The sequence below is a fragment of the Anser cygnoides genome, chromosome 24 (assembly GCF_040182565.1).
Source record: "Anser cygnoides isolate HZ-2024a breed goose chromosome 24, Taihu_goose_T2T_genome, whole genome shotgun sequence".
NCBI lineage: Eukaryota > Metazoa > Chordata > Aves > Anseriformes > Anatidae > Anser > Anser cygnoides.
This window is the reverse complement of record NC_089896.1, coordinates 7600278-7623997: the sequence shown is the minus strand read 5'-3', so window position 1 is coordinate 7623997 and position 23720 is coordinate 7600278. Positions and strand designations below refer to the sequence as shown.

General features: G+C 42.0%; 3 protein-coding genes across 13 annotated transcripts; 2 read left to right on the top strand and 1 right to left on the bottom strand.

The window, feature by feature from the left end:
* Nucleotides 1-105: 105 nt before the first annotated feature.
* On the top strand, nucleotides 106-14374 carry RHCE (Rh blood group CcEe antigens). 4 transcript variants are annotated; one of them, XM_013184130.3, is made up of 11 exons: nucleotides 106-899; nucleotides 3409-3444; nucleotides 4429-4615; nucleotides 4838-4988; nucleotides 5661-5802; nucleotides 8159-8319; nucleotides 8637-8774; nucleotides 9006-9136; nucleotides 9938-10017; nucleotides 11111-11184; nucleotides 11680-14374. In XM_013184130.3, exons 3-11 carry the CDS (start codon nucleotides 4449-4451, stop codon nucleotides 11704-11706), a joined length of 1071 nt encoding a protein of 356 aa, XP_013039584.1. In that variant the 5' UTR covers nucleotides 106-899; nucleotides 3409-3444; nucleotides 4429-4448; the 3' UTR covers nucleotides 11707-14374. The 4 variants fall into 4 exon arrangements, with proteins under 4 accessions (XP_013039584.1, XP_013039583.1, XP_013039582.1 ...); XM_013184129.3 differs by having other exon boundaries at nucleotides 106-1000; XM_013184128.3 differs by having other exon boundaries at nucleotides 106-1037.
* Nucleotides 1032-18156, bottom strand: TMEM50A (transmembrane protein 50A). Of its 5 annotated transcripts, none has more exons than XR_010826515.1 (8): nucleotides 18000-18156; nucleotides 17557-17668; nucleotides 17087-17199; nucleotides 16031-16098; nucleotides 15741-15833; nucleotides 14656-14716; nucleotides 12852-12926; nucleotides 1032-1390 (listed from the first exon to the last, which is right to left on the bottom strand). XR_010826515.1 is itself a non-coding variant. In XM_048049631.2 (7 exons), the coding sequence occupies exons 1-7, from the start codon at nucleotides 18146-18148 to the stop codon at nucleotides 12902-12904; spliced, it is 621 nt and encodes a 206-aa protein (XP_047905588.1). In that variant the 5' UTR covers nucleotides 18149-18156; the 3' UTR covers nucleotides 8613-12901. The 5 variants fall into 5 exon arrangements, 3 of the variants coding, with proteins under 3 accessions (XP_047905588.1, XP_047905587.1, XP_066838849.1); XR_007158671.2 differs by lacking the exon at nucleotides 1032-1390 and adding an exon at nucleotides 3550-3765; XM_048049631.2 differs by lacking the exon at nucleotides 1032-1390 and having other exon boundaries at nucleotides 8613-12926.
* On the top strand, nucleotides 18152-23025 carry RSRP1 (arginine and serine rich protein 1). 4 transcript variants are annotated; one of them, XM_048049626.2, is made up of 5 exons: nucleotides 18162-18264; nucleotides 19536-20156; nucleotides 20503-20657; nucleotides 21913-21996; nucleotides 22502-23025. In XM_048049626.2, exons 1-5 carry the CDS (start codon nucleotides 18192-18194, stop codon nucleotides 22685-22687), a joined length of 1119 nt encoding a protein of 372 aa, XP_047905583.1. In that variant the 5' UTR covers nucleotides 18162-18191; the 3' UTR covers nucleotides 22688-23025. The 4 variants fall into 4 exon arrangements, with proteins under 4 accessions (XP_047905585.1, XP_047905583.1, XP_047905584.1 ...); XM_048049627.2 differs by having other exon boundaries at nucleotides 18234-18422; XM_013184315.3 differs by lacking the exon at nucleotides 18162-18264 and adding an exon at nucleotides 18530-18765.
* Nucleotides 23026-23720: the final 695 nt, after the last annotated feature.

The following is a 23720-nucleotide window of genomic DNA, read 5'->3' as shown; positions in this document are numbered from 1 at the left end:
TGCGATTGACAACAGTGCTGCCCAATGGAAAAGAAAAAGAAAAAGAACAGGACAGCTCAGCTATCCAGTCGGAAGCGGAAGAAGGCGGGGCTTAATTCCCTCTGACAGCGTAACGCTGAAGAGCTCCGCCCCCATAATGATTGGCAGCCGCGCCGGCAAATCGTCTGTCGGGAAAGCCAAGTCCCCGGGCGCGCCGTGCTCCCACCACAGCGCGGCCCCGGCCGGACGTCTCGCGGGGGGCGGGGCGGGCACAAAGCAGCACGGGGACGGGCGGCCTCCTGCAGCACGCGGGGACGCGCACACTGGAGTGACAGCCGGCGGCCCAACCGCGGAGCGGGATGGGAGGGCGGGGCGACGCGGCGTCCTGTCCCGGCCTTCCCACGGGCGGGCGGGGCTTGGGGCTGGGCCAATCAGAGCCCGCGGCAGGAGGCGGCCGGGCCAATGAGGGGCAGGGCCCCAAGGCGGGTGGGGTGGGGCCTGCGCTGCCCTGGGGTGCTCGGTGCCGGCCGGGCCGAGCTGCGCGGGGGGCTGTGGAGGCCGAGCGGGAGCTGGCGGAGGCCTCCGGGCCTGGCTCCTCGCCTGCCCCTCGGCCGCCCGCAGCGCGGCGGGGCCCGGGCCAGCTCCGCCCTCTCGCTGCCGCCCGCTCGTCCCTCGGCCGCCCGGGCCGGGGCCGACCGTCCCGGCTACGCCTGGCCCCTGTGGGGCGGAACGGCGCCCCCTGGCCGAGCACCAGGCGGGGCGGAGCGGCGGGCGGGGAGGGAGGCCCAGGGCGCTGCCGGGCCCCGCGGCGGGGCTGACGGGAGGGTGGCGCTGGCGGAGACCCGGTGTGGGCCGAGCTCCTGCCCCGCCGTGCCCGCGGTCACTGCGCCTGGGGCGTTCTGGCTGGGAGGGAGTTTAAGGTGGAAATCCCAAAAAAAACAATTAGTGTGGCACGTAGTTCTCAAGAAGAGTTCTGGGGGAAAAATACGGTTAAATTCCTAGCTTTTGGAGTATTTTCCCCGTGAGTGTTAACGCTGCCAGGAGACTTGGTAACAGAGGTCAAAAAATATATATATTTCTGTTCATCTGGTGGGGGTGCAATGGTGGAGGAGCTCCCAGGCACTCTTAAAGCCTGAGCACGATTCTTGCTGGAAAAGGATGAAAGATATGTCGCGTTCATAAATCGCACAAACAGCATCAGTTACCCAAATCAGCTCCTAGTGTCGTGTTTCAGCGGTTCCCTTCTCTAGAAAAAAGTTCACCTGACGTTCTGGTAACGTCTGAGTTGGCCACATGGTCCAATTCCCACAAAAAGGAGCTGAACGCAGATGTTCCGGCATTGGAATTTTTCTGAAGTTAGGGCCGTGCTCTGCACGTTTTGGAAATCCATTTAAATGTTCGTTAGGAGTTTCTGAAATAGGAGTAAGGGTACTTTTTGTTAACTTGCGGTTTTATTAGGCCTAAGTAAAAGCTGGTAAAGCAATTTGCTATTGCATATGAGGAAAGTACAAAATACCACCACAACTGCAAATGTTTCACATACGGCTTGAAAGCCATTGTGTCATGTAGTCTGGGTTTTGCAGAAGGGGAATTGTTCCTTCCTCCTGTCCTGAGCTGGGAGAAGTCCCATGTAATTGTTAAATTTAAATAGCACCTCCAAATGTTTGAGTGCAGATTTTCAATAGTATCTAACAGACTTGTTAGTGCTAGGTCAGAGGTTGTACTCGGTGATCTTGGAGGTCTTTTCCAACCTAGATGATTCTGTGAAACCCCTTGCTTCTTTGTTGTTTTTTTGTTGTTGTTTTGTTTGTTTCCCCACCTTGTCTTCACTTTTAGACAGGTTCTGCTATCTTGAATTAGGCTTTTCCTTGGAGGAGTTTTTCCTTTTCCCCTTTCCCATTTCCAGTTACAAACTTTTACCTTTTGTTTTGCCCTGTCAAGTTTCCATACTTACTCCTTGATGGGGCTTCAAAATATCTATTTTTTTTAATTTATTTATTTTTTCCTAACAGTGTTAATATATCTAAAAGGAGTCCTCTGCAGGTTGTATGAGTTTTTAGGGCTCATATGTACTTAACAAATATAAGTGAAATGGAATTACACATACATTTTTGTTTTATACATACTTCTTTCACCAGTAGGTGGCTTTCTATTTGTATGCGTTGCTGCTACCTCAAAGCCCAGCATGCAAGCACAGCACTCAATTTGATACGGCCTCTAAGTAGGAAGTCAGAGACATAACCTTAGTATGTTGGTCTACACTACCTGAACAAAGAAGGGTTCAGTTTCCCAGGAGCATAGTGAATACTGAGAAGATAGTAATCTGAAGAATTATAATTCATAATCTGAAGAAATTCAGATTATGGACTCGTTAATTGCCTGTCCTCAACAGGGCATATAACCTTATCTATCAAATTACAGTGACTGTGGATAAGAACACACAATGCACATAGCTAACTTTTACCATATGGCCCTTCTTATGTGCCCAAAATGTTAACTCTAATGGCTCCTGTTTGTTTTTTTTTTTAAAAAAAAAAAAAGCCTATGACAACCAAAGAGCTCACAACCCGTAAGGCAACAAGTACCTTGTAGCCACAATGTGGTAATAAAAGTTGATAAATTTCTGGATGCAGTTTAGATCTGAAAGAAAGAATTGGGAGGGTTTAAAGCCTGCAGCATGTCTGCCTGCAACTTCCAGGCACCGGGGTTAGCAAGGTTTACTACAGTGTTCACTGTGGCTGCTTCCATAGCCATACTCTAAAAAAAATAGACCAATATTGCAAGTAGCACAGAAAATGCTACGTTACTTCTGCTTGTCCAAAGAGTCTCAATTCCCTGGCACTGGGTTGGATTCAGTGTGTGTGAGGCTAACCAACCCAAGAATCACAGTCAGAATCTCAGCAGGACCCTCCCTGATGTTTAGATGGAGGGGTTTGGATCTAGGATTACTAGATGTAAATAAATAATGATTTAGCATGAACTTCAACATCCTACTCTTACGAGTCCATATTCTTTACTTGCAACGTAGCTTATCTGTAAGGCACCAGAGCAGCTGTACGGAAGGTATCCTGGAGCATTACAGTATTGACAATTTGATATGTCTGGGTTCGTGAACACTCAGAGCTCAGTCCGTGTCAGCTGTGGCGAGCTTGGGCTCCTGACCTGTCACAGATAAGGAACTGTTCCTTGCTGACGCCTCTTGGGCTTTTTATCTCTTTTATTTCTGCCCCTCCTCCCTCCCCCCTCTGCCTTTTCTATTAGTTTGAGGTTACTGGAACATTTTTATAGAAAAAATATTAATGCGTTTGTGCTTATGTATGGTCTAGTGCACAATGCCTTCTAATTACCGCAGCTTCCGAAAAAGCGTGCCGTGGCTAATCCTTTTTCTGGAAACTGTTTTCATCATCCTCTTCTACTTTTTGTTCTCAGGTTACAATGCCTCCATCTCAAACATTTCCTACACAGGTAAGACTGCTGGTTTTGCTGTGAAAGGAAGGGTTGAATGTGTGCTTTTATTTTGCAGTGCAGTAGAGTTGGGATTAAACAGTTTTGTGTTTTTGTTAATGAGTAGAATGTTTTTACTGCCCTTTAAGTACTCTTCTTTGCCATGTATTATATTTATTTATATCAAAGCAAAGACAGTGAACAAAGATGTGATACTAATTGCCTTGCTTATCTGTTCTTGCTCTCTGTTGGTGGTAATCTTGATTCCTATGAACATAAACTTCTGAGGGCAGGCACTGCACTGAGTTAGGGGCCTAACTCTTGTGCAGTGAAGGCGGCGTGCTACAAAGTAAAAATTCAAGATGGCAGTGTTTTCCGTCTGAACGCTTGCTTCAAATACATGAAGCTATTACAGTGCAATTAAGGGCTTAAATATATTCTGGAAATGCATTTTGTGCATTGATTAAAGGAATGTATGAACAGAGTATGCTACAGCCATAGTGTATAGAGTATTTAGAGTGCTGTGCAAAAGTGAGTTGATTAATCCTCGTGACATTCTGGTATTGCCCTCCCTGTTTTATAGCTGGGAAAAATGAGACCTGCTTACTAGCAGTTTAGTATTTTGCTGTATGTAGAGGTCTGCACAGCCATATGAGACTATGACTGTTAGCATGTCCTGGGGGATACTTCCAGGCCTACAGATCCAAGACCTTGTACCTTGGACAGCCTCTTCCTTTTATGCAATGGTTTCTGTGTTCATCTGTTCTGAAGTCGCTTTGTAAAATTAAATTCAGGGCCAATGGTATTGTCTTTCTGGTTGCTTATGGATCAGAAAGAAAGCTTTGGGAATCTTTAAAAAATAATATTGGCACCAAATTTTTTATCTAAAGGCTTCTTAGTTAATTGTTTTTTTTTTTTTTTATTATTATTTTTTTATTTTTTTAAACCAGAAATCCAATCTGCATTAATCACTTGACTGCTCTCTTGGTCTTTTCTGTCACGCAGATTTTCAAGATGTCAACAACATGGTGATTTTTGGATTTGGCTTTTTCCTGGCATTTCTGAAAAGATACAGCTTTAGCAGCACAGGATTCAACCTCCTCATTATTGTACTTGGTGTCCAGTGCTCCATTCTGATGGAAGGTTTATTAGTTCTCCTCCTTCGAGAAGCAAAGGAAGGTGATCTGAAAATGTAATTATTCCAGTTCTCACAAGAACTAATCTGGAGCTGCTGACTGCTTTTTGTCAAGGATAATGCCTTGTTTTGTTGACCTGATTGTGAATTAGCATGGTCATTTGCAGACTTTTTGGAGGGCTTTGGAGTGTCAAGTACACTTGGCCATCTGTCATTCTTTCATTGCCCCTGGTGTGGTCCCGATATGGAATTATTATTATTTTCTTTCTTTCATTACAGCATAACAACGGCTGTTGTGAGTATGACTGCTGTGGTCATCTCCAGTGGAGCAGTTCTTGGAAAAACTAATCCTATACAATTAATTGTGATGACAGTTGTAGAGGTAATAGTTTTCCATGCGAGCAGATGGATCAACAAGCGATTCCTGCAGGTATAGTAGTATGATTTCTAGTAACAGAGGGGAAAGTTTCACATGGACTTTGAAAGTGTTGCTTTTTGGTGATTCCTTAGTGCTATGCTGATGGGAACATCAGTGTATTTTATCTCATTCAGTTAGATTGTGGCTATGATTTCACTGAGATATGAAGTCTGACCGTGAGAGTACATTTAAGCATCAACCTCCAAATGCTGAGTATTCTGCACCAATATAATTAGCTGATTCTTGACCTTGAAGGATAAGCTGATCTGATGGATTGGGATATAGTGCATTTGACCTTACCCATGCCCTGACCCACCCCCAACACATGTATGAAAGCTTTGACCTATGCTAAGGTACTAATTATCTTTAACCTTTGCTCCCTCCCTGTTGGTTCACTCTGGAAGATTAACAGCGTGAATGATAGACGAGCCCAGCCTGGACAGCACAGAAAGACCTGCATTTAATGTACAATGTAAATGTACTTCAGGCTCTCTGTAGATGAATTGTGCGTTTATGAGCTACAATGAGCTCAGATAAATTAATGTGGCATTAATAACTCGGGCCTAAACTGAGAGACTGTGATAACAAATAGTTCATACGGAGGTTGTATGAGTAACTATATCAGGGTCTTCATCAAAGGGTTTCTGTGGCATAAAATGTTACAAAATTATTCTGTTGATACAGGTTCCAGACAACATCAGCATGATGCACGTTCACCTGTTTGGAGCCTACTTTGGTCTGGCAGTCTCCTCACGTTTCTCTGAGCCATCACCAAGGTCTGAGAAGAATGCAAGTACCCCGAAGTCGTATTTATTGTCAATGTTGGGTAAGACATTTGGTTTAATGTCTCAGATGAAAGAAGAGATTGCAGTGAGAGCAAGAGGGAGGTTTTGGGGAACAGGCCATGGCACACTGAAGCTTTTGCATTCAAAGTACAGGTCTGAGTGCTGTCCAGCATAGAATGCTGCTGTGGTTCGTGGTTTCTGACAATGAGTTGGTGAGTCTCGGCAGTTTTCCTACCAGGCATGTAAGTCACTCTTGCAGAGGCTGTTTGCTTGTGTCAGTCTCAGCTCAAAGTCTACAGCAAATTAACTGCTCCCTCTCGCAACTGAATTCTCTCTTTTGGCCTTGTATAGGCATATCGGTAAGGGACATATGTACTGAGGTTATTACTTGTATTTCAGTAGTGTTTAGAGTGCCAAATGGGCTGAGGCTCAGTTTTTCTTCGCAAGGTGCTGTACAGAGATATAAAAATACAGTCCCTGCCTAGTAACATAAATGAGAAGATAAAAACCCACTGAAAGGAGGGGAATATGATACAGACATGCGCATGAGAAAGGATCTGAGTGATGATAGGCTGAACATATGGGAGTTCCATTTTTTTTCTTAAAGAAGCAATTTAGTTTCCTCATTATTGTGACTTCTGTTATGTAACTGTCACCAGCTGAACTAAGATCTTGCAATGAAGGCCCAGAGTGTAATTCTCAGTTGGTCTTCACCCCAAAGAAGGTGAAATTTTTTCTTTGGGGAAAGAGAAATTTAAATGCTGTTCTTCTGAGTCCCTGAAGTTCTTGCTTTGCTGGAGAATTACAGAACAGTATTTTAATCAACTTATCAAGATGCTCTTAAGCCATTGTTATAATTTTAGTACAGCTTGCTACAAGCAAGTGCTTGCTATCCTAAGTAATTATATATCTATACCTTGGATAATATCTGAGGTAACATGGGCAGAAAGGAGCAAGCAAATTCCTTATAGTTCCATTTTTTCTGGGGACTGTGTGAAGAGTGCTGAAGTCTTCATCCATATTTGGAACCATATTGTAAACCTTTGATTTTCATAGCTGAGCAGGTGCTCATAAGAATATGTCAGTAACATTAGTAGTTTTTTTGTTTGTTTGTTGTTTTTTTTTAATAACTAACTACTGAATTAATGTTTATAAGATTGTCATAGTAAGGATAATTCCACCAGTCTTCACTGCTAGCACTGGTTTTGAATTGCCAAAATGGCAATTTAGTCCCATATCTTGGTTGGTGGGACAGACCCACCTGAAGCAAACTTAAGACTTCATTTGGCAGATTAGTATATCACCTGTGGGGTGAAACGTATCCAGTCTTTTGGGGTAGACTGCAAGCACTGAACTTATGAAGAAGTCCTTTTCTCAAGGGGTATCTTTGACAGAAATAGCACTACACTTGCAGAAAAACATGAGTTAGGAACGTAATCTGAACAAATAGTACTAGTTTGCTGGGAAGCCTGTCAGTTTTCCAGATCAAATCAAGGTTAATGGGCCAAATACCCTGTCTGAGAGGCAAGATTATCACCTCTTTGGTGCACTGATAGGGTGAAATTTAGCGGACACAGTTCAGCATTTCAGGGAGACAAGATAAGCTTTTAGAAAAGCATTAGCTGCCAGGGGAGCTGGATTTAACCATTGTGCTTTATAGTGACACTGCCTGTCATTTTTTAATAGACTTGACGAAAGAAAACTTAAAATTTTACTGTCAGGTGAAGTGCTCAGGGACTGGTACCTCTCTGGTTCAGTTATGGAGAAGTGAATATTAGCTATGGAAGTTGAACAACAACGATTAATGTCTAGACAAAGCAAAATAAACGGCAGCTTATCTGTACTGTCATCTGTGCACTTATATACATCTGTGCAAAAACATCGGAGCAAGCTCCTGGATTTTCAAAAAGTTTCTTCTGTTCAGCAGTGCTTAATATTCCTGGATATCGTTATTTTTGGTACCATTGAAAGCCTGTTTTCAAATGCCTGTGCAGAACAAGCATAATGCTAATTGTTTGGAAATGAACGGTGAAATTGTTCCCACTTGTATTTAAACCTCTGTTTAAGGGGACTATATATGAGAAAGTAGTTTTTAAAGGTGTTCTTGAAAAGCATTAAGTACATCATGCCTTGAGCTCCATGAAAGACCAGACAACTCCCAGTAGAGCCTTGATTTGGCTGCATGTATGATATTACCAAGTTTCTGGGAAGGTGTTGGAATAGCAGTCAGCTCCCAGGGCTGTCTGTGCTGTAAAGTGCTGCTATCCTTTGTTCACAAGGGAATTGCAGAATTGCAGCAAATGCAGAAATGTGGGCTGGAGCCTTCCAGACACAGCCTGTGATAGATTTACTGTGTTTTAGAGCAGGTAATGATAGTTGCTTGTCTTTGTCTCCAAGGCACTCTCTTTCTTTGGGTATTCTGGCCAAGCTTCAATTCTGTACTAGCTGATGCAGACAAGACCAAAGCAATCTACAACACCTACTTTGCACTTGCAGTGAGTGCTGTAACTGCCTTCACATTGTCTGTTCTGACCACAACGGATGGAAAATTCAGAATGGTAAGACTTGAGAGAAAACTGCGGTGTGAAAAAGCTATTTTTCTGTTACTTTCAGTAAATCACCGAAAGTATAATATCTATTAAGTAAAAACAGCTCCAAATTTTCAGCTTCACAGTCGTCATTAGCTCGCCAAGCAGAAGTCTTTAAATGTAACTTAGAAATTATATTCTCAGATGGTAATTCACCGTATACAGAAGCACAAATTCATGCAAAAGACATTCTACTTGCATAAGATTAGTGGTCTATGATATTGTACAGCTATAAGACAAGCAATGACTGAATTCTCACTCCATGTTTTTGTTATTTTATTTTACAGACTCATGTCCACAGTGCAGCACTAGCGGGTGGGGTTACTGTTTGTTATGCAGCAGAGAGTATTGACTATCCCTGGATTGCAATGATTTTGGGTCTGCTTGCCAGTCTGATAACCATATTAGGATCTTTCTGTTTACAGGTAATGCTCAAAACCTGAAATTCCTTTTTGTATAAGCTGTATAAACTTCTTTTCCAACGTAGAATACTTCAAAGTAAACCTCTTTTTCAAAGAAATTAAAGCCAGGAAACGAAGACTTGACTGGAGTGCAGGATTGCAAGTTAAAAGACCAAAATTATGTTTCTAAGATAGGCAATCTGCTGTAATCGACCTGAGGTTTTGTCTGTCAGTTAAACTTTTTCCTCTTTCCAGAGATGCTTGAATCCTGCTCTCAAGATTCATGATGCATCTGGAGTTCATTTCACTTTTGGCTTGCCTGGTTTACTTGGAGCTGTTGCCCAGGTTGTTCTCTTAGTAATAAAAAAATGGACTGTTTTACCAAGGTACATCATTTTTTGCTATTAATAAGTTTAATGATTATTGTATGGTACCCTGAATAGAGTTCTCACACATAGAGAAAGCCTGAAAGTTATCACAGATAAATCATATTTTACCAGATAACTTCAGATCATCTCTGAAGTCCAAAAACGTTAGTATAAAGACTTTCTGAGTTGAGCAGGCTTTGGATCAGAACTTTAATGTTACGTTTTGGTCCCATTTTCTCTCCCTTTTCATTTGATATTAAATACAGCGGACATGGGAGATGAAGGATGGGGAAGCACATCCTTCCAAGACTCATTGACTTTTGTGTTTCGGGAAAGCTTTGTACGCTAATACAGCAGCAGAGACAAAAAAAAAAATCATCATTTCTGTCTGAAAAAGGCTTTAACCCTTAATCAGGGGCAAAAATGCCAGCCTGGACTACAGCCACTCTGGACACCCAACTGGAAATTATACTTGGGGAGATATCCTGCAAAAGGGTCAGTGAAGTATAGGTCTTTGTAGGATTTTTTTGAAATGGCACTGGCACCTCATTTTCACAAATCAAGCCCATGTTGCATTATACAAGAAGTTCTCTGTGTAAGTTTCTCAACTTACACAGGAATGAATCACGGTGCAGTATCAGTCTGTATTAGGCTTCTGCTAGGATCTCTTAAAACATCTAATTGCAGCTGTATAAAGATTCTAAAATAATAATTTAGAGGTTTTGACAGGAAACGTGCATGTGCACCACTTGAGGCAGACTAATTCACATTCTGTTAAAATCAAACTGTCAAAGGCGAAACACTTGTTTTGCTTTTCAGCCTGGGTTACGTGGTCATGATTTACATCGGTGCCTTCTGCCTGACCATCAGTGTTGCCTTGATAACAGGTTTTATTACAGGTAAGTATGGAAAAACGTTTCAGTAATATCTTCCTCATTTTCACCATGGGCAAATGTCTTCCTATTACACCTGTTACCATGTCAGTGGAACTCTTGGTAGAAAGATGCCAGCGTAACTGGGGTGTTAAAGTGTGTTTCTATGTATAAATGATTTGTTCATATAGAAGGAAACTGTTGGACACGTTAACACCAAGAACTCTTCATAGATGGGCTTTGAAGAAGAGATGTATTCAGCATAACCTGCTAGCACCATTCATTCGTTGGTGACATTTATTTTAACAGATGCTTAGCAGCTGCCTTCAGATTTCATACAGGAGATGTGTGAGGATGAAAATATTTCTACATTTTGGTATTGTCTTACTGACAGAAAAATGCTATCTTAGAGTTTCTCATTTTTTAGGCCTGTTGGTATAAATCTGCAAAGTTCCACTAATGTCAGTAGCTTGCTTACATAAGTGAAACATTAGGCCTTTGATCACTAGTGGTTTGGGGTCATCAGGGCTCATGTGTTCCTCGTATGACATTCTGCCTATTTTATGGCAGCTGCATTTTTCTCTGTTAATTCTGGTTTGAGTGAAAGAGAAATGGTAGTTAAAAGTTGCTGTGAAATATACTTTAAAATTATTTTTTTGTGCTTTAATTGATCTGCAACCTTTGCATTAGCTCAGGTGTAGTTAAAGAGGTTGAGCTAATCAAGCAGTTTTTACAAAAAACAGCTTAAACAATCATTTGGTCATTAAGTTTAAAAATCTACGTTTCCATCTGAAATCTCAAGCTAACAGTGCTGATAAGCCTGTTTGCTTTAAATACACAGGCAGTTTTCATGCAAGAAATTAATGACTTGTTACGTATCTTTAGAATCTGGCAGACTGTTTAATGGAGTTTTACCTGTACAAATTAAGCTTTTATAATACAGGCCTTAATCCTGGTAAGCTTCTCTGTACTTAAAGTCAACTTGAGTCAAGGGGCTCTGATGAAGCATTTTGTTCCCCTTTTGTATTTTGATGTTACATTTGCATGTGTGTTACTAAGAAACCTCCAGTTATACACACTCTTCCCCTTTCTGTGATACATGTATATTTTTTACAAATAGGTTTAATCTTAAACTTCAAACTGTTGAAGATCATCCCTGTATCAAAGTATTTTGAAGACCACTTTTATTGGGAGGTAAGCTTCAGGGTAAAGTTAACCATGTGGGAGTATATATAGCACCAAGCATTCATTTCATAGGACACTTTGAATGCCGTTTGATGAACTGTTTAGAGCCTGCATATTGTAAATGTATGTAGTCTTCAGCTAGGATTCTCAGAGCTGTTGGTGGGCACAAAGCTAAATCTGAGATGAACTTGTCTGTTGTGATGCATAATCTTACATGCTCTGACGTCCTGTCCTTCATATACTGTCCTTGAGGAAATTTGAGCATCTAAGAGTGGGATTTTTAGAAGCCAGTAAGCAGACCAAGTCTCCTGGCCTTCACTGGGCGTAGAGTGGCTTTTAAAGCTGGTGCATAAACACAGGCTTTGTGCACATTTAGGCACTGAATGTGACCCTATGTCTGAATCACAGAAATGAGAATAAGCTTCTAATAAGGCTCTCCATTACCTTTTTCATATGATGATTTGATGCATAAAATGTTCTGATACAAGAATGTTTGTCTTGCAGTTTCCCCATTTGGCTGTTGGATTTTGAATGGATGAACCCACATGAAAGATCGACCAAGAGAAGGTCACTAGATAAAATGAGTAACCATGATCGGATGAAAGAGCAATTAATTATCAATTCTCATGCTCAAAAAAGCCTTCCCACACAAAAGTTTGGTAACAAACTGTTCTAGTTATTCTTGAAAGACCAGGTTGTAAATTTACACATGCAAAAGTTATTATGCATTTAGCTTTTCTGCTTTAATGGTCTTGCCTTAAATAGTTTGTAGAACATGTACAAAAAAGTTTGCTGCATTCATCGCTGTAATGGCTTATCAGTGAAAACGCTTAGAGATTTTTAGAAAGCTATTTTTAACTCCCCAGTTTAAAAGCCAAAATATGTATTTTAATATTATGTGTACAGGGAGTACACTTACTCTGATGTAGTGAAGTGTTAAAGTGCTTGTTTTTAAGCTAAATTCTGTTAGAGGCCTTGTAAAGCAAGGATTTAATGACTGAGCTGGATCTGGGCCAGAACTCTGCATCTTGCCAGACTCAACTCTTAAGTTACCTGACTGCCTGAAGAAAAATCTACACTTGCGTGGTTCAGGCTAGCTCTCTGGATGTTCAAACAGCAAAAATTAAATTGTTCTGCTTGTGGATGGCCTCACTGAAATCAACAGCATCGTTACTCATTACTTCAGGAACAAGCCTTAGAACACTATTCTTGAGCAGTGGCAGTCTGCACATGGTCAGCTATCCAAAAGGCTCTGGCTGCTGTGAAGACGTGAATGTCAGTCAGCGAATGAGGGAATAGTCCTTGCTTGGGTATTGCCGTTTGTTTGGATAGGGCTGGTTATGCGATAAATTTAACTGGATTGGGCCTAATTCTGTGCAACAAGCTTCATGGTACCAATGCTAAAACCCGATTTCCAAAGTGTCTCACGCTGAATTTTGATGTTTTCTTTTTTCATATTTTTGAAAAGTGGTTTGTTTTTTAATCATTTTAAGGAACATTGTATAGAGCTTCTACGCTGTAGATACAAGAATTGGTAATAGCACATACTATTTTTTTTGGTACTGGATAGATGGTCAACTTGGAAAAGTAAAAGATTTTAAAATGTATTGATTTAAGACTGCCAATAAGATGTTTTAAAGGCCTTACTTTTGATTTGAATGGAACACAGCACATACCTGTTTGCAGAGGACTTCAGCTGAGACAAGCAGGGGCTTTGGTCCATGAGCTACAGCCTCACTGTGCAGAAGATTCTGTGTAAACAAACCCCTTTTTTATGGATTACAACCCTGTGTTTCTTCATTATTTCCAAATAGTTGATATGTAAGTTCTTACATAATTAAAGAAGTCAGGCTTTGATTGTTTTTATTTATTCAGCACACTTGCTTAAAAATGAAGTAATGAGGGGAAAATTGCAACACTGAAAGCAAAGGGTAAGTTCTTTGTTCACTGTAGCAATGTATGCTGACCTCAACTCATTTATTAGAAAATAAGCAAAGTAGATCACTGCAATTAAAGGAAGTGTGAGACAGGTTTCAAAGTTACTCAGAGACGAAGTGCCAGTTTTTCTTAATTCCAGCTCACAAAATAGCCAGTGATCTTACTTATTTTACCAACTGCATGCAGCTTCCATCAGCTTACAGTGCTATTCAGCTTGATACATATGCACTTACACACTTCCATTATTTCACATTTAGTGCACTCCTGCCTTTGTAATACTGCAATCCAAGCTGAACTTGTATATTCAGTATCTTACTTCTCAGCAATGAAACAAACATAACTTCTGCAACGCAAAGTTCTTCTGATGTTTTCTAGCAGAAGTCATTTTACAGAATCAGATTTTATCCCTCCCTTTCCTCCACATCTTTTTGCTCAGCGATTTCTTGAGCAAGTAGCCAAAATGTATGTAGAGGAAGGGGTAAAATAGCTCTTCCTGTATCTCACCGTTCATATGAGTATGCTTAGGGGATCAGAATTCTCCCTGGTAGTGACTGTCCCTGGTCTAACTCCCAGCTGAAGAGTATTCTTCCCTCATTTTTATTGTTGTTAGGAAATAGCTTACAGCAAGCTTTGTGGATGAACTACCTACAGCTAGAGCAACTATATAATTTATACTTGTGCCTCTACAGTGTCATCCACAGCAACAGTAAATTATTTACCAGTGACTCTCTCAATATCACCATAGAATAAATGAAATACTCAGGGGAAAAAAGTCTAAAGCAGCACCATTCTATGTAATACAAGAAAAGCCACGTACCAGTAAATTTTGAAATTAAGGAACTGTTTATATTGTCTGGACATCGGAAATATTTAATAAATATGTTAAAAAATTGTTTTAAAGCATTTTAGTAGGTCTTGGATTGTAAGATGATATAGAAACAGCTGGTTAAATACATCAGTTTTCCACTATTCTATTTACTTATAGCAAACATATAAAAGTGACTTCCATTGTTACTTTTAGCAATTTTATGTTTGTCAAAAACATTACATTTAAATCAGAGGAAGAAAACAGAATTTTTAGTGCTATGATTTAATTTTTACTTGTTTTATCTTTAGACACAATTGAAGGTCACTGTATACAAAATGGTTTTACAAAATTTTTGGAGTTATGCAGTTAAAAAAAAGACATGGCCAACGCACTTCCATAGGCGTGTTCATTGCCACAAATCTTCCGTGCGACCAAATTTGAAGACCAGTCCTCTGTTTAAAACAATAAAGGTACATGAATATGTAAGGGAGAAGATTAAATACCTAGTATTTTAAATACATGATTTCAGGGAGCAAGTTGAAGTATTTGTAAATCTGTGTCCTGATCCTGCAACAAGACCTATGCAGACAGATCACAGAGTGCCTTAACCAGCAGTTTATTCACCCGTATCTAATTGCAAAAGAATACAGCTGAAGTAAAAAACAGATTACAGCAAATTCCAGTTTTAATAAACGAAAACAAATTAGGTAAGAAACAAAGGACAATAGGCTTACCCAAAAAAGATGAATGCATTCTGGAAAAACACAGCTATACCTGGGTATACTACTGTTTTCTCTAAAGGAAAAAAAAAACTCCATTAATTTTTCAGAAGTATTTTTCTTTTCAAGAATACCCCATCTCACAACAAGCTTCTAGTGCTGTTACTACTACTAACAAATCTGCGTAAGGCAGATTGTTCTCTCATGGAATTAAGATAGCACTATACATCTGGTATAACCCTTTTCATTCTCTGACAAGATGGTTTTCTCCAATTTGTTACTCACCTGTGCAAAACAAAGATGAGCACAAGGCTTACCCCACTGGAAAATAATTTCAGTGGCTTTTGTGCTTCCCAAAATCATTTAGCTTTCCAAATAAAAGAAATCTGTCCCGTTCTATAACCCAAAATGTGCATTCATGTAAGGGGATCCCCATTGATTCCCCCAGCAAAATGGGTCTCCCCAGGTATCTGGAATTCACTCAAAAGAGTCAACTATTTAAAGCAACAAGAATTTAATGGTACCCATGTATCATCTCGAGCTGGGTGCCTCCAAGGAAGGACCCCACTGAAAACTTTCCCTGGGTTCCTATACCTGTACAATCTTCATTTCATCCGCTACGGCCCGATCAGTTCTGGACACATAGAAGTTATATTCCTTCAGATCAGCTGTTCTTTGTCGTGGGGCAGGTTGGTTTCTGTTACCTCCCAGGGCAGGTTCTCATCTGGTGCCATCCTTGGTCAGCACATCCCCCCTTCCCCATCGCTGCCACCCAGGCCCCTACACAGTGTGGCTCGCTGTGATTGACACCACTGCGTACCAGGTTCAGGTTACAGAGAGCTCATACTGCGGCCTAAGGCTTTGCTAATTTTACTCCACTAACATCAAACAATAGCTACCCGAATTCCTTACATACAGGCAGGGCAGCTTGTTTCCCTTTCACAACAGAAAAAGGGAAAGTAGTAGCGTTTAGGAAACCAAAATATGAAAACTGGACCTCCTTAGAAACAATCTAAAAATAAGTTGCAAAATTCAGTAGTCATTTAAAATATTTGAACTTTTCAAAAATGGATCAAATCACATTCCATGTTATGTCTTACCTTTAACAACATAGCCTCCAAAAAGGATCCACATAGAAGCAATCAGAGATCCAAAAGCCATCATAAAACCAATGAACAGCCAAATCCGAGCACCTTAAAAAAGACGTATGGATGTTTTGTGCCTGTGTCTGAGTAGAAACCCATAACTTTGAACACGCTTTAGTTTCAGAGCACCTTTTGTGACACAGAGATATGCACATAAACACATGTACACCGGTACAGTTGTTACAACTCTTCCAAGAATTATGGACTTCACAGAGATCCCTATATGATAACCTACACCACTTTACCTGTTTGTCCTAGACAGCCTTCACTGTAACTGTCACCCCGAACTTGTCCGTTAGACACTGCATTGATCCTGTATGTGCAAAACAGGATGAAGGTGGGTAAACATTGGTAAAGCAAGAAGTGTTTATAAAACAATAGGAGAAACTTCTCAGAAACCCATTTAAATAGTGATGCATTTCTTACACTTTTTTTTAAGTGGAGAACAATGCTAAAACTTAAAAAAAAAATCCTGAAATACTACTAACACATGGATCTGTACGATGTCCAGTTTTTTAAATGGTTACTATACTTGCTATAAACAAATAAGACATATTATCCTGGCCTGCTTCACAAGAAGCATGACCAGCAGGTTGAGAGAGGTGATTTTCTCCCTCTAATCTGCTCTTATATATCTGCAGTACCCCCACCTGGTGTACTGCATTCAACTCTAGGACCACCAACATAACAGGGACATGGACCTGTTGGAGCAGGTCCAGAGGAGGGCCAGTAGGACGATCAGAAGGCTGGAGAACCTTTCCTATGAAGAGATGCTGAGAAGGTTGGGGTTGTTCAGCCTAAAGAAGAGAAGGCTCCGGGCAAGATCTTACAGTGACCTGCCAGTACCTAGAAGTGGCCTATAGGAAAGCTGGAGGGGGGACTCTTTATCAGGGAGTATAGTGATAGGACAAGGGGTAATGGCTTTAAACTAAAAGAGGATAGATTTAGAATAGATATTAGGAAAAAATTCTTTACTTTCATGATGGTGAGGCACTACAACAGGTTGCCCAGAGCAGCTGTGGCTGCCCCACCTCTGGCAGTGCCAAAGGCGAGGCTGGAGGGGGCTTTGGGCAGCCCAGGCTGGTGGGAGGTGTCCCTGCCCATGGCAGGGGCACTGGAACTAGATAGTTTCTAATGTCCCTTCCAACCCAAACCATTCTATGATGTTAGTAACAATCAGATATTACCTTGATTTATTTTTCTCAGTTACCTCTCAATTTAAAGCCTATGCTCTTTTTTTAAATTCATAACAGCACAGAAATTCTATGAGTGTGTAGCTGTGATCAAGAAGTTATGCTTACATTAGGAATGCAATTGTGGCTATAACCCCACAAGCATGGTAAGAATGGTTGAAGTCTTCCATTTTAGGGTACTTCACAGCTGCATCTATGATTATCCACCAACCTGTAAAGAACTATTAAAAAAAAAGAAAGCACAATAGCTTAAAATACAGATGCAAGCCTTTTAACAATACAAAAGATTGCTCTAGGAAAAAATTGCCAGCTTACAAAATCATACTTACAGTTCACTTACAGCATGGCTAGCTTTGTTTTCAGTTTAGTTCAGTGAAAGAGCAAAATCCGTGATTTATCTACTCCAATAGTAATTACATGGGTAGAAACCGAAAGACTTGTAAGGCTGCAAGCACCCAGAACACATCTCAGCGCTAACTCTGCTGCTAACACCCCCCCCCCAGTCCTCCTTTTATTTCCCAGCAGCTCACTTTCAGTTCGCTAGCAGAATGGCACGGGACAGGCAGCGCAGCACGTACCAGCACTCCCGCAGCCACCGAAGCGATCGTGTTCCGCTTTTCTCCCCAGTCAACGCACTCCGAGCACCTCACGCTCTCGAGCAGACCTGACATTTTGCAGTGCTCTGAGGAACTAGGAGAGACAGACAGAGGCGCGTTTCCCTCACAGCAGAACCTCCCACAAGCCAGCAGCCGGCTCGGCACCACGACTGCCCGCCGCCCCCCGAGCCCCCCGCCCCCGGCGCCCCCCGCACACCGCCAGGGGCCGAGGCCTCGGGACCGAGGCGGGCACCGACAGACAGCGCGGCCACCGGGCCTCGGGGGGCCTGGCCGCGCTGCCGAGGCCGAGGCCGAGGCCGGAACCCTCCGGCGGCGCTGCGGGAGGCCAAGAAAGCAGCGGCGAACGGCGCCGCCCAGCGCCCCGCCCGCCCCAGGGAGAGGAGCGGCGGCCGGGGGCCCCTCACCGGCGGCAGGAGGCAGCGAGGGCCCGCGGCCGGCCCCAGGTGCTCTGTGCGCACGCGCGGCCTCTCACGCGCTCCCCCCGCCGAGACGGGGCTGCCGCCCGCAGGCGCACCAGGGGCAGGAGTGCGCCAAGCGGGATCGCTTTGCGCATGCGCCTTAGCACGCCCGGGGCGGGGCGGTGGTGGCCAATACGCATGCGTGTCTCGCCAGCCGCGCGCATGCCCGGAGATGTTACTGGCCGACTGCGCGTGCGTCCCGCTGTCCTCGGTACGTCAGCGGGGGGCAGGTTCTGGAAGCTTCGGGCCGGGCCGGGCAGCGGCAGCGGCCGTCGCTCGTCTCCGGGGCAGGGCCTCGCCTCGCCTCGCCTCGGTCGCGGTGCCGCTCGTCTTGAGAGCCGGCAGCGGGGGCGTCCGGCGGCCCCAGCGGTAGGTGCCCGCAGGCGGCGTCCGGCGCGGAACCTCCCGCTGCGGCTCGGAGCCCCTGGGGGCCGGGCGGGGAGGCGGCGGGGGCGGCGTACACCGGGCTGGGGCCCGCGTGCGGGGTGTCGGTTGGGTAAGGGCTGCGCCGGGCTGGGCTGAGCTGCGCCGTGCTCTGCGCGTACCGCGTTGAAAGCGCCGGCGATTGCTTAGGATTGTGATGAGGGGCGCGATCGGAGGCAAGCAGGTGTTTCCCTTACCTGTGCTGCACGGTGGCGGCGATCTTCGCCCTCCTGCAGAGGAGAAGCGGCGCAGTTTATCTCCAGTAGTAGCACGGAGAACGCTTCTTACGGTGAGCGTGGAACTTGACACGTTTTAGTAAGGCTTGGAGACTTACTTGATAGCTCTCGTTTACAACAAGCACCAAATACAAACGGTGTGATTAAAGCAGCCGTCCTTAATCTGCGGGGTGGCAATACGGCTTTAAGTAACGGGGGTGGGATAGTTACACCGCAGAGTGCAGTAACCTTTGGAGATGTAAAATGGCTGCCGCTGAAGGGGGACAGCCATTTTAATGCATTACCATAACGGGTGTGACATTCGTAACAGGTCACATCTAGTGACTCATTAGCTGTGGTTTTTGTAGTAGTTATCTGCAATATTTTTAATAGGGATTTGGTGCATATGTTGCTGGGATGTGTGGAGGACTGTGCAGACGAAGTTTTGTAGTGCAGTTCAGTCAAGATCTTGAAGTGATTGCTTTACCTTCAGGATACTTTTTTTCCTGTTTAAGGAAAATACCAATTTGTATCTTTTTCACAAAAGGCATGTGTCTACAGTGAGTGAAGAGTATTAAAACCTACAGAAACTTCTTAAAGTTCTAGAGACCTATTCATGGTTTAAACTGAAGCCATTTTTAAATTTCATATAGAAGACTCACTACAGAAGAGGAAATGATGAAATTTAAAGTTGTCATGCATAAAACATGCTACTAATCTGGATTGAAAAAAATGTCCGCGTGTCTAATTATCCTTGAACTTTTGGCATGTTGTAATGCTTAATTGATGTATAAATGGCGTGCTGCATACCAATGATTTTGTTTCTCCTCCCCCCACTCCTCAGGAATGGAGACTGGGTATTACAGAACAACAATAAAAACAGAATCAGGTTCTAAAAGTATCTGCATGGAAGAAATGATGGTTAAGAAGACTGATGATATGGCAGATTTCATGGATGACTTGAAACTCAGCTCACCAAAGAAAAGATATTCTTGTTTGAGATCTGAGAGAAGTTGTGATAGGTCATCAACAAGGTCATCTAGTAGATCTTCTTGCAGTTCACGGTCCAGTTCAAGTACATCCTCTTCAGTTTCCTCCAGGAGTTGGAGCCGGTCCAGATCCAAATCACAGGCTCGACGAAATAGTTCCCGAAGGTACAGAAGATACTCTCGTTCCTATTCCAGAAGCCGGTCAAGATCACGTGGCGACATGAGTTACAGAGGAAGGTACCACGCCAGACACTACAGGAGGTACCACCGTTCTCCGCGGTGTAGGTCGCGCAGTAGGTCATGGTCTCGTGGGAGATCCTATTACAGAAGGTCCTATTCAAGAAGCAGATCACGTTCGAGAGGCCGAAGATACTATGGATTTGGGCGAACAGTATACCCTGAGGCTTACAGGAACTGGAGAAGCAGGTCACAAACGAGATCTCGTAGTAGGTCACCTCTACATTTGAGTGAAAAAGGTACTGTGAGACTTGCATTGCGTGTGAGGCAAAAAGCGTGCCCTTTATAGAGATCTGAGTTTGTCTGGTTAACAAGTATAGTTGCTTTATAGAGCATAACAGATAATTAGAATTTGGAAGAAAATCTTGGCATAGCTAGAAAAATATATTAAAACAAAAAAAAATTCGTTTAGAGGATATTTTTTGTGTTTCAACTGAAGCTAAATTTCCAAAGTTAAGATGAAAATTAATCAGAGTTGATGCTTGCTCAAGTGCAGTGGCTGTTTATGTTCAGTTTTTAGGCTTGTATGAACAGGTACATGTTGATTTTAAACATAAAAGAATGACACTTCTTTTTTTCTTGTAGAAAAGAGGGAACTTCTGGAAATTGCAAAAGCTAATGCTGCAAAAGCTCTGGGAACAGATAACATAGTCTTGCCTGCAAGTTTGAAGATCCTTACTCCTTCCAAGGAGACAAAAAATATAAAACAAGAGCATGAAGATTCTGGGGACTCAGATGAGGTAAGTGTGAACTGGAATATTCTTGATTAAAAGGTAAATATTTTTAAAACCTTGCGGTCTGCGTGGATGTCACAGTATTTTTTAACTGTGGAATTTGTAGTTACAAGTTCAAACTCTTGAACAAAAAATTGACTTGAATGCTAAAAAGTACTGTAGAAACCACTGTAGACTTGCCTTTACACTGAATATGCACTGGGCTCTGAGAAGCTGTTGATTCACGTACGGGCATTTGGTTGGTGTTAGGTTATGAAGAAGTGAGAAATGTAGCTCTTCCAAGTTTTTTTTCTAATACAGTATTGCCTATTACGTTGACTAGTTTGTTTTTGAGCTAAAACAAGGAGTCTCTGTACCAAGCCTGTTGAATAGTTTTTAGTAAAGGTTGATTTTACTGCCTGTTTAACTGTTAAAAGTTTTTCATATGCAACAAACTGTTTCCCAGAAATTACATACCCAAACACACAATGCATTTTACATGCTTTATTTCTGTCTTATAGAAATCATGACTATGGTTCCAGACATGATGAAGAAAATCTGTTGGTAATTAAGGGACTTGTGGGCTATAGTTGCTGTAAATTTAAGGGAGGGAGAAACTTGAGCAGCTTAAACTGAACTTTAGTTTGGCTCTGTTATGATGTGTTAATCTGATTCATGATAAATAGAAAATTGTGCTAATTGTTACATCTATCAGATGCTGATATTTCGTATTTACTAAGGGTTTTAGACAAATGGTACAGGCATCCCTTTCATAATATATGCAATATATTCCAGATGTTGAGAGATTACAGAAGAGGAGGCCTGCATCACTTGCAGATAAGTTTATTGTTGTTATCCAAAGCTCTGCAGGATTAATACGCAGAACTTCATGCAACTTACTCTAACACTACATTTCATTGTATGGCATTCCATGCTTTGAATCATTTGAATCCTCTTTAAGACTTAACTGGGGCATGGATACCAGGTCACATGTGAATTGGCACAAGGACACCGATAAAGATAATACATGTTTTTCAAACTGACTTCAACATGGATCTGTTTGCCTATATATACATATTTTAAAAAAAAGGCATCAAAAAGCATCAAATACAAAAGATACAATAAAAAAAAAAGTATCAAAAAGCATCAAAAGTAGCTCACAGCTACTTTTGATGTAAAGAACTGAAACAACCGTACTGGAAAATGAATAACGTATGATGACTGCCTTAACCTGCATAGAGTATTGTATCTTCCCACTTATGCTTTGTGTGTTTTTCTCTAGCAACCCAGAAGACTAACAGAAGATAGAACTAAAAGTGGAATGGAGAGAGCAACCACACAGAGGAGCATTTCTTTCAGCCCTAATGTAAGTGAGCTTTCCAAAAATGGAAGTCCAGTAATTCATCCTTCTTGTATTACTTTCCACGGCATTGGTTGCCAAATTAAATTTCTTAAATAATGGTAACAATTGAATTTGATGGTTTCACAATTACTTTACTAGAGGGTTAGATCAGTATTTTAGCAGTACTGTAAACATACAACAGCAATGTGTTTACAATCAGTGTTTACATTTCAACACTTAATGTTGAGTGTCTGTACTACAGACTTAAAAGTGTATGTGAGAAAGAATTTACACCAAAACTTAAAGTTGCATCTTTTGGTTAAATTTTAGTAACGCACAACTATGGGGAAAAAACTTCCCTGAATCCTGTGTCAATTAAGTGTATGTAGTTGATGCCTAGTAGTCCTTGGGTCTCCTGTGAGCTGGAAAGAAAACAGTCCAGCTTAAATGCAAATAAACCCATCGAAGTCAGTAGGTCTTGGTATATTCCTTATCTTTCTAGCATTTTCAAAGGTAATTTATTTTACAGAATACAATGGCAAAACCAGTACTACAGAGGCCAGCAAGTCATGTTGTTAAAGAACCATCAATTTCTCCAGGAAGAGAAGATGACAGAAAGGGAAGTCCCTATGGGCAATGGGTTCCTGTCAAGAAGGAGGAGAAGAAAACATTTGTAAACTTCTCACCTAAATGTGCACTGTTCCGGGCACGCTAATATCTTACTGTTTCTCAGACTGTAATATTATGCATACCCAAATGGTGAGGTCTAAAGTTTTCTGATCAGGTTGAAGACTTGTTAATATTGGCTATTTATTTTGAGATCTTTAATTTTGAAATCTTAGGTTTCTCTTTCAGATATAAAGCACGGTGATCCAGAAGCCACAGATGGGAATCTTGTGTGTATTTGTAAATATTTTTGTATTGCTTTAATGGCCTAGAACTTACAGGTGGGTAACTTTTTCTAAAGAATAGTTCAGTAGCTGTTACTCTGAGCACTTGAATTACTTGTGTAACTGTTGACTCCGAGTAAATAAATTTTAGTTTTGCACTGGCTTCTCAATGTGTCAAGTATTTGGAGCTTTGTTTAGTAGTAATTTGATGTACATCCTGTAAGTGGTTATTTCCAGGTTTAGGTTTCACTTGCCTTACGATTACCACAAAGTACAACAGAAGATCACTTGAGTTATCTTGACTCTTGCCTTCCTGTCCAGGCACTGACTGTCCGTTCCATCTTTTGAAAGCATTGCACTTGAGGAGCCATCACATCATCCACTGACTTCTAAATCCTGAACTTGTGTTTGCAGGCTTGTGGTTGATACAGGTTGCTTTAAAAACAACCTGTAAAGAATCACTGTAAGGCAGTAAGCAGGCAGCAAGGTTGGCTGAGATGACTTCATGAGACCAATTGTAGAGATTATACATAAATATTTAGCACTGCTGTGCAGTTAGCTCCATGGCTTACAAAGAGTTTCACCCTATGACATGTGAAAGCAAATTAACAAGCTGTTTTATCAGTTTAGTTGTTCATTTGCAACGAACCTACAAAGATCGTTGAATCTGCCTGACAACTTCACGGCTAACCAAAAGTTAAAGCATTAAAGGGTATTTTCCAAATGCTTCTTGATTCTGATAGGCATGGGGCATCAATCACCCCTCCCTAGGCAGCCTGCTTCAATGTTGGACCACCCTGAGGGTTAAGAACTCTTCTGTAAAAATAAAGGGCTATTACAATGAACTGGAGTATTAAA

Bases quoted from the DNA above. Each gene is read 5' to 3' on its own strand.
- RHCE (XM_013184125.3), top strand. From the start codon at position 3,312: ATGCCTTCTAATTACCGCAGCTTCCGAAAAAGCGTGCCGTGGCTAATC. The intron at 3,445-4,428 runs GTAAGACTGCTG...TCTGTCACGCAG, and splicing joins CTCAAACATTTCCTACACAG to ATTTTCAAGATGTCAACAAC. The intron at 10,018-11,110 runs GTAAGTATGGAA...TTTTACAAATAG, and splicing joins GATAACAGGTTTTATTACAG to GTTTAATCTTAAACTTCAAA.
- TMEM50A (XM_048049630.2), bottom strand. From the start codon at position 18,148: ATGCGCAAAGCGATCCCGCTTGGCGCACTCCTGCCCCTGGTGCGCCTG. The intron at 15,834-16,030 runs GTAAAGTGGTGT...GTCTTTTTTAAG, and splicing joins AGGCTGTCTAGGACAAACAG to GTGCTCGGATTTGGCTGTTC. The intron at 14,717-15,740 runs GTAAGACATAAC...TTTTTCCTTTAG, and splicing joins TGGAGGCTATGTTGTTAAAG to AGAAAACAGTAGTATACCCA.
- RSRP1 (XM_048049626.2), top strand. From the start codon at position 18,192: ATGCGTGTCTCGCCAGCCGCGCGCATGCCCGGAGATGTTACTGGCCGA. The intron at 18,265-19,535 runs GTACGTCAGCGG...CCCACTCCTCAG, and splicing joins CGTGCGTCCCGCTGTCCTCG to GAATGGAGACTGGGTATTAC. The intron at 21,997-22,501 runs GTAAGTGAGCTT...TTTATTTTACAG, and splicing joins GCATTTCTTTCAGCCCTAAT to AATACAATGGCAAAACCAGT.